Consider the following 12129-nt stretch of genomic DNA (forward strand, 5'->3'; position numbering starts at 1 on the left):
AAGATAATTTCCATCTTTCATAGCTTCAGAGTAGAACGGAGCGCAAGACCCACCATTCACTGAACGGTTTTGTCATCGGCTTAGAAAGTGGACAGAATGAATTTTGGTAAAGATATACAATCTTGCAATGCTAGTAAGTCAGGTTTGCAAAATTCACTTTTAACAGATGCTGATTAATCTGTAGGCAGCCATAAAATAAGAAGTCATGAGTTTTAAAAGTTAATTGTTTTATGGCATCCAAGGCTGTCCACCCATTAACCTATTTCTTTCTGCGGACCACGGAAAGCACAGATGGAAAGGGTTTTTTTTTTTTTTTCCTGAGCAGTTATACCATCATTTTACTTTCAACGAAAGATCATGGCTGAATCAAAGGCTTACCGGGCAAAGTAAAGCTCTCCTGTGGATACTCTTCAGGATGGTCAGGCAGCTGTCAGGTTTTGGCTGGTTCTGCCATGTGTTTGAAGTCATGTGACCACAGACACATTGCTCACCTTCTGAGCCTCCGAGTCTGGGAAGGCGGTTGAGTAACCCTGCTTCTTCCTAAGATGGAAGAATCTTCTTCCTAAGATTGTCCTGGCTCTTAATACTTCTCTATTGGTTTCAGCCAAGGGTGAGCGTGTTATTTAGAATCTGATGTATTACAAGAGTTTTCAAGGTAAGAATAATTATATGATCCTTATCTAGGGAGTGTGCCAGGGTTTTAATCTTATAATAGCAAAGATAACATTTTAACCTGACGTCCTGAGGTTCTATTAAACTATAACATTCAGAGCAATTTGGATTAAAATGCTCTGCACTGTCTTGTCCTCAGGAGACTGTCGTGCTTCTGATGCATATGGGGGGGGTGGAGGGGAAGTGTGGGTTTTGAAATAAACTCCCCACAAAACATAGTTAAAAAAATTCTCTTTCAATGGTGAGGCAGAGGGTTGGTGCAAATAACCAACAGATGAGCAAATAAAGCTTCAAGGGGAGCTGCAAGTTGTTACGTTTGATGTTTTTTTTAAATAAAGATACAGACAAGGGGTGCACAGTGTCGCTGGGTGGGGTGGAAGGGCAGAGACAGAACAGAGTGGAGCCCTGTCCTGGAGGAGAGGAGTCCTCACCCGCGAAGCTGTTGTTACTTTTACAGGAAAACAGCGATGTTTCCTTACCCATCAACCATGGTGTTTCTGCATTCCACTTGGGGTAGATGCGGGGATTTTCCAAAAAAAGCAAGCCTTGGACACTCTAGTCTGTTGATCCAAGCAATTCATATCGTGTTTCCAATAGTTTGTGTCTCAGTGTTTATGGATGGATGTCCAGCCTCCCACCCCCCGACCCTTGTCAGAAAGAATTGGAACCCTGCTTGGCAGGTCTGAGGTCTGGGGGAAGGGGCGGGACTGGGCCCCCATCTCAGCAGAAATCCCTCCAGAAATCAGGGACAGCACGTGAGAGACGGAGAGAGGGGCGAGCAGCGCCCGGACCTGCTGGGAAAACGTTTATAATCCTAGGGCGTCTCAGTATCCCAGGCGTGAGCCCTGCCTTCGGGGAAAGCAGATTCATAGGATCATAAACAAACCGGCTGATTGGCTGACTTTCAAAGTACTTCTTATCGACAGGTCCTGTCCTCAAACATCTTCTTAGTCAAATCTCTAATACTGCAATGCGTCCTCATTTGCTCAGTCGTGTCTGACTCTTTGCGACCCCCGGGACTGCAGCCCGCCAGGCTCCTCTGTCCATGGGATTCTCCAGGCAGGAATGCTGGAGTGGTTTGCCATCTCCCACTTCTGGGGATCTTCCCAACTCAGGGGTTGAACCCATGTCTGTTGCGTCTCCTGCCTTGACAGATAGGTTCTTTCCCACTGCAGCACCTGGGAAGCCCATAAAATAACATTAGGAAAAGGGCTGGAAAATAAATAGTGAAAAATACAGGCGGATCTGCTCTAGAGAAAGAAGGAGGTGTGTGGGCCCAGAGAGGCGCATTCTAGATGGTTGTAGGTGGTTCTAGATCAAAACAGCGAACTTCAGAAGCAAGGGAATTGCTGAGTAGGGCTGTTCAGCAATTCAGCTCAATGGGAGCAGAGACGCTGCCGGAACCCAGTGCCTTTGAAACACGGTGGGACGACGTTCAGTCCAGCACACACTGTGTCTGTGGGAAATGTATTTCAGCAGGAGGTGCATTGTTTAGGAAGCAGTAAGTGAAGTCGCTCAGTTGTGTCCGACTCTTTGCGACCCCATGGACTATAGCCCACCAGCCTCCTCTGTCCATGGGATTTTCCAGGCAAGAGTATTGGAGTGGGTTGCCATTTCCTTCTCCATTAAGAAGCAGCGGGATCTACATTTCATCGTAGAAGACTTTCCATTGAATGGTTGAGTGAATATACCAGGTGTTAAAGGAGTCACCTTTTCTTTTCTTGTCTAGACAATTATTCTCACGAGGGGAAAATTCATTTAGTGACACTGGACAAAGAGGTGGTTTGTTAACATTAGACAACCTTCCACATACACTGGTCTTATTTTTCACATTAACGCACCAGTCTTTCGGGGCATGGAGAGCCCAAACAGGCACCACTAGCCAGCCTGCTCTCTCCTGCCCAGCACCTGGAATCTTCTCCAATCAAGGTGCTGTTAGCCACGTCAGCAGTCTGCCCACTCTCTCTTTCAAGGTAACACTGTCAATCCATAAGAGCCTGTTCTAGGCTCTTTCCTTGCTCTTGCCGGGTGAGTACCAAGGATGTGTTAAATCACGGGGCTGTGGCTTATCAGAAGCAGGTGTCACAGCTGTATAAAACCTATTGTGTCCGTGAAGACGAGCAGTCTCCAGGTGCTCCCTTCGCCTCTGCCCCTCCTCTCTGTTCCCGCCACCGCCTCCGTGTGAGGGGAAGGAGCAGCCGTGGAGCTCTCCTAGAGGGAACAGTCCCACTCAGGAAGCTGCAGGGATGGTGAACCGGCGCCCGGCACCCTGCAGCAACGCCCGCCTCGTGGTCCTGGTGCTGCAGCGTGCTGTGTGAGGTCTCACCCTCGAGTAAAGTGGCCTGTGGGGATCAGAGGCCTCTCTGCATCGTGTTTGTAGCTACCTGTTATTCAAAGTCAAAAAGAGAGAATCCCTTCCTAGTTGGCACACGCCCTTTCCCCCCATCTTTCTGGGTACCCCTCCTCCACAGCCCGGCTGGCTGGCCACAGTCACCCTGGCTCTGTGGGGTCTGGAGCGGGGAAGAGGGTGGAGACTGGAGAAGCCAGGAGGCCCAGGCCCTTCTCCCCCTCCTCTGGGTTCAGATCCAGGCATTCCCCGCACACCAGCCCGAGGACCAGAGTGCCGACAGTTTGAAGGCATCTCTGCTGTTTTGCATTCAGTATCAGTGTCCACGTTCCCGGACGACAGCCCTCTTGAGATGGATGTTTTTATTACCTTAGAGGACAAACTCACAGCTATTCAAGCACATGGCTTTTTAGGTACTTTTCTGCATCTCATGCAAACGCCTGTAGTGATAACAGAGCTGATCAGAGGATGCCCTCTGGGCTCCCGGGGGCTGTGGGCGGGAGTCCAGGACAGTCCTCCCAGTCCGTTTGATTGGAGGTGAGGAAATCTGGGTGCTTTCCCCCACTAAAGTCCTGGGTAAAACGAGTAACATCACAGGACGCCGGGAAAACCCAACAAGAAAATTTCAAGTGTTTTCCAAGCATTACTCCTCTGAAAAGCATTTATGTCCCATCACCACATGTATCATAAGACGTGTGCCTGTGGCATAAGAAACGCATGCCTGTGCGTATAACGAACTTTTCCCTCTGAGACCTGCAAAGTGTAAATCGGAAACAATGGAGCAGAATTAAAGTATCTTCACTAATGGAACGAAGATACTGCATTTTTGACATGTTGGCATAGTTCAGTTGCTCAGTCATGTCCGACTCTTTGTGACCCCATGAATCGCAGCACACCAGGCCTCCCTGTCCATCACCAACTCCCGGAGTTCACTCAGACTCACGTCCATCGAGTCGGTGATGCCATCCAGCCATCTCATCCTCTGTCGTCCCCTTCTCCTCCTGCCCCCAATCCCTCCCAGCATCAGAGTCTTTTCCAATGAGTCAACTCTTCGCATGAGGTGGCCAAAGTACTGGAGCTTCAGCTTCAGCATCATTCCTTCCAAAGAAATCCCAGGACCAATCTCCTTTAGAATGGACTGGTTGGATCTCCTTGCAGTCCAAGGGACTCTCAAGAGTCTTCTCCAACACCACAGTTCAAAAGCATCAATTCTTCGGTGCTCAGCTTTCTTCACAGTCCAACTCTCACATCCATATGTGACCACTGGAAAAACCATAGCCTTGACTAGACGAACCTTTGTTGGCAAAGTAATGTCTCTGCTTTTCAATATGCTATCTAAGTTAGGACATGTTGGCATAGCCACTGTTAATTTCTTTTTTTTTTTTTTTAATTATTTTAGGACTTCTCTAGTGGTCCAGAAGTTAAGAAACTACCTGCCAAAGCAGGAGACACGGGTTTGATCCCCGCTCTGGGAAGATCCTACAGCCACCGACGCCCGAGCTCTGCAACAAGAGGAGCCGCTGCAGTGAGGAGCCCGAGCAGCACAACTACAGGAGGCCCCGCTCACCGCAACCAGAGAAAGCCCCGAGCAGCGATGAAGACCCAGAGAAGCCAAAAATTAAAAAATAAAATTAAAAAAAATTTTTATTGGGGTGTAGTTTGTTTACAGTGTTGTGTTAATTTCTGCTACACAGTAAAGTGACTCAGTTACACGTACGCCTACATCCTTCTTCCTATGCTTTTCCATTACAGTTTATCACAGGACACTGAGCATAGTCCCCTGTGTTATAAGTAAGATCTTGCTGTTTATCCATCCTTAACAGCGTATATTAGTTAGTTAGTTAGTTCAGTCGCTCAGTCGTGTCTGACACTTTGCGACCCCATGAATTGCAGCACACCAGGCCTCCCTGTCCATCACCAACTCCCGGAGTTCACTCAGACTCATGTCCATTGAGTCGGTGATGCCATCCAACCATCTCATCCTCTGTCGTCCCCTTCTCCTCCTGCCCTCCTGCCCTCCTTTCCCAGCGTCAGGGTCTTTTCAAATGAGTCAGCTCTTCCCATCAGGTGGCCAAAGTATTGGAGTTTCAGCTTCAGTATCAGTCCTTCCAATGAACACCCAGGACTGATCTCCTTTAGGATGGACTGGTTGGATCTCCTTGCAGTCCAAGGGACTCTCAAGAGTCTTCTCCAACACCACAGTTCAAAAGCATCAATTCTTTGGCACTCAGCTTTTTTTATAGTCCAACTCTCACATCCATACATGACTACTGGAAAAACCATAGCTTTGACTAGACAGACCTTTGTTGGTAAAGTAATGTCTCTGCTTTTTAATATGCTGTCTAGGTTGGTCGTAACTTTTCTTCCAAGAAGCAAGTGTCTTTTAATTTCATGGCTGCAGTCACCAACTGCAGTGACTTTGGAGCCCAAAAAAATAAAGTCTCTCACTGGTTCCACTGGTTCCACTGTTTCCCCATCTATTTGCCATTCAGTGATGGGACAAGATGCCATGATCTTTGTTTTCTGAATGTTGAGTTTTAAGCCAACTTTTTCACTCTCCTCTTTCACTTTCATCAAGGGGCTCTTTAGTTTCTCTTCACTTTCTGCCATAAGAGTGGTATCATCTGTGTATCTGATTTTATTGATATTTCTCCTGGCAATCTTGATTCCAGCTTGTGCTTCATTCAGCCCAGCGTTCCTCATGATGTACTCTGCATATAAGTTAAATAAGCAGGGTGACAATATACAGCCTTGATGTACTCCTTTCCCGATTTGAAACCAGTCTGTTGTTCCATGTCCAGTTCTAACTGTTGCTTCTTGACTGGCATACAAATTTCTCCAGGGGCAGGTCAGGTGGTCTGGCATTCCCATTTCTTTCAGAATGTTCCTAGTTCGTTGTGGTCCACACAGTCAACGGCTTTGGCACGCCCAAGGTGGGGGGTGTGGGGGGAGGGATGGATTGGAAAGTTACACTGACTAATCCCAAACTTCAGCCGTCCCCCCCAACACCCACAAGTCTGTCCTTTCTGTCTGTGAGTCTGTTTCTCTTTTGTAGACAGGTTCATTTGTGTAATATTTTGCCACTATTAATTTCTAATTGTGTCATTACTTTAATGACTGTCAGATCTGTTACTAAAAAGGTTCAGTTATTAAAAACATTTTGGAAAGTAGTATTTAATAATTCTCAAACACTGACAGCAAATGAAGCACGTGAAAAATTTTCTCAGGGGTTTAAGTAAATTATTATTAAAGAATTGAATGTAAAAGGAAATAACTAATCCTGGTCTTTGAAGTCCATTTGGAATTTAATTGACCATTAGGCCACCAACTATCTTGGCACATGACCATTTAATAATGAGAAACTCGACCTTACATTAGGAAAGAGAGCAGCGTAATTCATCAAAAGCCACAGCCCATTTGCATCGCTGTCGGTGGAGATTTCGGGGGAGTGCAGAGCATACAGGTTTAAGTGGTTTATGAGCTTTTAGCAGTGTTATAGCCATTGAGCTCTGGCAGTAATGAAGCTGTTTGTTGACAAGTGTTGTTTGACTTGGGCTGTGATTGCTGCCCGTCTTCTGCCTTAGAAGCTCAGGCTAAAGCTGATGAAGACGTGGGGTGGTACGTTTTGAAAAACCTTAGCAATGCTGATAAACAAAAACATCTCCAGTGTTTCAACCAGGCTAAAACAATAATGCGCCGTATGAGTGAGTGAGTGAAAGTCACTCAGTTGTGTCCGACTCTTTGCGATCCCATGGACTGTACAGTCCATGGAATTCTCCAGACCAGAACACCGGAGTGGGTAGCTTTCCCCTTCTCCGGGATCTTCCCAACCCAGGGATCGAACCCAGGTCTCCCACGCTGCAGGCAGATTCTTTACCAGTTGAGCCACAAGGGAAGCCCAAGAATACCACCTTATATTCAAACAAAATCAAGTTGGAAAATTGTATTGCTGTTCTGACAAATTTCATTCAACCCATATGGACCCTATTATCAAGATATCAACTTAACAATTAATTACCAGGCTTGAACAAGTATTACTCTCATGTTTGCACTGTGATATACATATAACCTGGAGAAGGAAAAGGCAACCCACTCCAGTATGCTTGCCTGGAGAATTCCATGGACAGAGGAGCCTGGCAGGCTACAGTCCATGGGGTTACAAAGAGTCGGACATGACTGAGCAACTAACACACACATGTATAACTAAGAAATATGACCAACACCATGTTTACAAATTTTGATCTGAAAATGGACATAACCTTGGTTCCACCACTGGGCTCTCCATGCTTAGGACACTGCATAGATCCTCACCAGCTTCTCTGTCTTGAGAGGTGGAACCAGAGACCTCAAAGGAAGGATTCTGCCTTCCCTTTGCATGAGCTCTGCTGCCCTGAGAATAGCATTCTGCCTCTCTGGACTGCAGGTCACTGCCCAGGATTCTAGAAAGTCATGGAGCACTGTGACTGTCAAGCTTCATCACATAAGGACCATTCATGTACCATTAAAATCTCCAGCAGCCACCATACAAAGAGCAGGCTTACCTTCCTTCTCCACTGATGAAAAGAAACAAATAAAATACATGCATTTATTGAATCCAGTCTATAAAGTCATTAGAGTTATGACTCTTAGCTAGTAAGTGTTGTGCTAATTATATACTTGACGTTAAAAGTGTACCTTATTAGTGTACTGATTTTACAGCTGAAGACACTGAGACCTTGAGAGATTAATTAACTTGTTCAGGATCATAGCGCTGGAAAGATGTGGATTATTGAACCTTCAGAATTTACCCCAGACCCTAAATGCCATGTTGCAGACCTTGTGTGGGGCACAGCCAGAAATGACTACCGTAGGCTTCAGTGACATGCGAGTCTAAGGAAATTTTTCCTCATCAGTCACTGGAGCATCAGAGTAGACAATTATACCCGTTTATTCATCCATAAGCATTGACATGGGCTTCCTAGGTGGTGCTAGTGATAAAGAGCCTTCCTGCCAATTCAGGAGACGTAAGAGACGTGGGTTTGATCCCTAGGTCAGGAAGATCCCCTGGAAGAGGGCATGGCAACCCACTGCAGCATTCTTGCCTGGAGAATCCCATGGACAGAGGAGCCTGGAAGACTGCAGTCCATGGGGTTGAAAGAATCGAACATGACTGAAGCAACTGAGCACACTGGCTTAAGCAGTGATGACGGGCTTTGGATGGATGTAGAGGGTGACAGATAAATAATCAGTTGTGTTGGCAAACCCATCACTGGCTAATAATGGGCTTATTTTGATTCCCCGTGAGTGTGGGATGCCTCAGATTAGAAATGTGGGAGGCATTATGCTTTTGGAGAAGCTGACTTCAGATGAATAAACAAAAAGATAACTCGAAACTTCTTTACATGGACACTACTGTATTATTTATCAAATGGTATAAATGCCTCCATTTAAGGAGGTTCCCAGGGTAAACAACAGGTAAGCAGCCTTCCCTGTCGTCTGTGAGTGTCCTCACTGTGACATAGTTTAGCACCTCTGAAATAATTTTGACCGTCTCTGCTAGAAGAACCTTATTTTCCATTGCGATCACTGGGCAGGTATAAGACGCTGATTCTGAACTTATACCCAATAGACACCAACTGACCCCTGATAATGTTTATGTCATGAACCCAACTCTACCGCTCCATCCAAACCAGAGTCCTTAAGCAGCTTTGGGCTGGATTAATCTCATCTGGGATTCAATAAGACTCTTTTAACTGTAGGACTCATTTTTGGGGTGCAGGGTGGGGGTCCAGCAGTTACTCACACGAGGGAATCAAGCGCACAGGCTTTATCTCACCGTTCCATGAGGTTGGCATTTGCCTGATCGAGCAGCATCTTTCTAATGCCGCGCTCCGTATGTGTGTATTCACAGGGTGTCTTACCGGAAATGTACATTCACAGGTATTGTCACCTCGGTGACTAATGTTAAATTGTTCCTAATTCCAACAGCATTGTTATTGTTTGGTTGCCAAGTTGTATCCAACAGTTTAGCAGCCCCATGGACTGTAGCCCGCCAGGCTCCTCTGTCCATGGGATTTCCCAGGCAAGAATATTGGAGTGGGTTTCCATTTACTTCTCCAGGGGATCTTCCCAACTCAGGGATCAAACCTACATCTCCTGTATTGGCAGGTGGGTTCTTCACCAGTTAGCAAGGAAGGCCCCCCACCCAAATTGCAATATCTCAGTGTATATATATAAATCCCATCATGAAAGTTATTTGAGTGTGGTTTAAAAGAAATCTTCACTCCTAATTATTTTTTAACCACATCCTTTATTTATTAACTTGAATCTTTACTTCAAATAGTCAGCAAGAGAAAACATTTCCCTACAGGAGTCAACTGATGCTGGAACGATCTTCATGTGATACCACGCTGCAGATGCCAACCGTTCTCCTTTCTCCAAGTTCTATTTGCTATTTGAAGTTTGACTAGCAAGTATTTACCAGCAATTCGTATTTTTAAAGGAGTAGCAGAAATTTTCTTAACAATAAATATATTGTTAAGAATATATTTAACAATATATATTTAAGAATATATTTAACAGTATGTCTCAGTGATACTTAGATTGAAAAACAGAGGCTTCAAGAAAGTGTCCCGAGATGCAGAAATATGTGATGCATTCTCAGTAAGCGCCAACGACAGGACACGCTGTGTTGACTTCACTAATTGAAGCAAAAACAACAACAAAAAGCCCTCCACTGACGTGTTGTTTCCAGGCTCAAAAAAATTACTGACGCACAGGTGCTGTACACAATAGTGTGTGTCACGGGGTAACAGCGTGGTGATCCACAATTTTTACATGTCACACACCATTTATAGTTACTAGAATACTGACTTCTGCGCCCTGGCTGGTACACTGTTGGCATCTCACTTTATCCCTGAAAGTTCACCTACCGCTGTAATGCTCTTCCCCTTTCTGAACATAAAGAGCACTTTTGAAACTTTTCAGAAGCCCGACATTTCCCTACAAATTCTCAGAACAGAAATCTATCAGTTCTTTTCCTTTTGGCCAAAATAACATAGTCCAGGCCTCTCAACATTGGTTTTATATGAATATTTTACCGGCGTGATTAGTTGCTGTGCCTAATCTGTGGCTCATCACATCATTTTGAACAAAAATCAAAACCTGTCATTTTTTTCTTTTCAAAGGGGGCATATCCTCCAAAACATTTGACAGACTCAAGAAAAGGAATATTTGGAAGGAGGCGTCCCCAAGTAATGAAGATCCACCAGGTTCCAGACAGTTAGCACATCAGTGAACACGCCTGGTGCGGACTTTAGACTCTGATGGCAAGAAATGCTGTACAAACTGGAAATTATAAATAAACGTATTCTTTGCAAGTTACACAGAAAACTTTGTTATGAAAAACACAGCAGAGGAGGGGAGAGGAATTAGGTGTCATGTGGGTACTGCCCTGACGCGGATGGGAGAGTGTCCGGGGCAAACTCACGCTGCCACGTGCTGGAGTTGCTCACCCGCCGCTGGAAAGAACGTCACGTTTTTCACCCAGAATGAAACAGGGAGCCAAGGATTGCTTGAGAGAAAGCCCGCTGTGCAGAGGGAATGGAGAGACACAGCTGTCCTTTCTGGGTTAAATCAAGTCCCCCAGAGAGACGCCAAAGCCCTAACCCCCGAAAAACTGACAGACCGCAATGATACAGCCGTAAGCTGTACTGCTCACAAAATCAGGGCTTTGGGTTTAAAACAGTTGTTTAGTCCCTAAGTCACAGTCACTCTTTGCTACCCCATGGACTGTAGCCTGCCAGGCTCCGTGGGATTCCCCAGGCAAGAATACTGGAGTGGGTTGCTGTGCCCTCCTCCAGGGGATCTTCCTGACCCAGGCATTGCCTCTGAGTCTCTGGTGTCTCCTGCGTTGGCAGGTGGGTTCTTTACCACTAGTGGTACCTGAGAAGCCCTTACATGTGGTGGAAGACTGTAATTTTTTAGAACAGGAAGGTGCCTTAGCAGACACCTAACCCAGACACCTGCCTGTGTTTAGACGGGAAGCATTACTGCTCAGGGTAAGTGTGCTGCCCGTAAGTACACAGCTGTAAATCGTAGGAACAGAAGCAGAACTCAGATGGTCGGTTAGTCCAGTGTTCCTGCCACAACTACAGCTCTCTGACTTAAATGCCCATCAGCTCTGGCATGCCGGAAATAACTTTGAAGTGCACTTCTTTTGATGTGTCTGTTAATGGTTATTTAGAACAGCTTACTTAACACTTTTTAAGAATCAAACAGTATTAGAAAGAAGTAACTGTATTATTATATCTATGTTCTATTTTCACCCATTTGCTTTTCCCACTAAACTGCACCATTAAAAACAAAACAAAAAACCCTAAGTTATTATTGTGTCGTTTAGCAGACGCAGTCACTTGGAGATTACTTGGAGGGAGCTGGGTAGCCTGTGTAGCAGTTTGCATTGAGATGTATGCTAGACGCTGGGTGATAATTTACAGACAACGCGTCCCCTTGTATTCGTCTGGTTGTCGTGCGTTGAAAGGAAACATCGGTCATATGTGGGAGAATCTGCACCACTGGCCACTCGAGTGCACGCGTTTGTGTCTCACTCTCCGCCTCGCATGGAGTGGGGTGGAATTCCAGCAGGGCTGCCTGTGTCTGCTACTGGTCTTCAGTTCACGGTTTTCCTCCTCAGTTTTGTTGTTTTTCAGTTGCTCAGTTGTGTCCGACTCTTTGTAGCCCCATAGACTGTAGCCCACCAGGCTCCTGTGTCCATGGGCTTCTCCAGGCAAGAATACTGGACCTACTTGCCATTTCCTACTCCAGGGGATCTTCCCAACCCAGGGATCGAACCTGTGTCTCTTGCATCTCCTGCATTGGCAGGCGGATTCTTTATCACTGAGCCGCCAGGGAAGCCCTGTCTGTGGTTTACCTATTTTCAGAATGTTCATGCAGGCTCAGTCTTCTTTTCCTTCCACTCAGCATCTCAAACTGCAGGCACCAAGCAACAAAGCCGAGAGAGGAGATGGGAGCTCACTTCCGCTCTGCTGAAGATGGCAGCAAGCGTACACTGAAAGACTGAGTGCTTTCATCGTTTCTGGGGGAGAGTCAAGGGGCTTCTGTGGTCTGTT

The 12129-nt window shown here is 45.9% G+C and overlaps 1 protein-coding gene across 1 annotated transcript in view; it reads left to right on the forward strand.

Moving 5' to 3' along the window:
• The first annotated feature begins 2918 nt into the window (after window positions 1–2918).
• IRS2 (insulin receptor substrate 2) overlaps window positions 2919–12129 on the forward strand; it is a 35857-nt gene continuing 26646 nt past the window's right edge. The window contains exon 1 of the mRNA XM_010831549.1: window positions 2919–2986. Within this exon, the coding sequence (XP_010829851.1) occupies window positions 2919–2986 (68 nt within the window). The remainder of the gene's footprint in view (window positions 2987–12129) is intronic.

Source organism: Bison bison, unplaced genomic scaffold, assembly GCF_000754665.1.
Source record: "Bison bison bison isolate TAMUID 2011002044 unplaced genomic scaffold, Bison_UMD1.0 scf7180017864527, whole genome shotgun sequence".
NCBI lineage: Eukaryota > Metazoa > Chordata > Mammalia > Artiodactyla > Bovidae > Bison > Bison bison.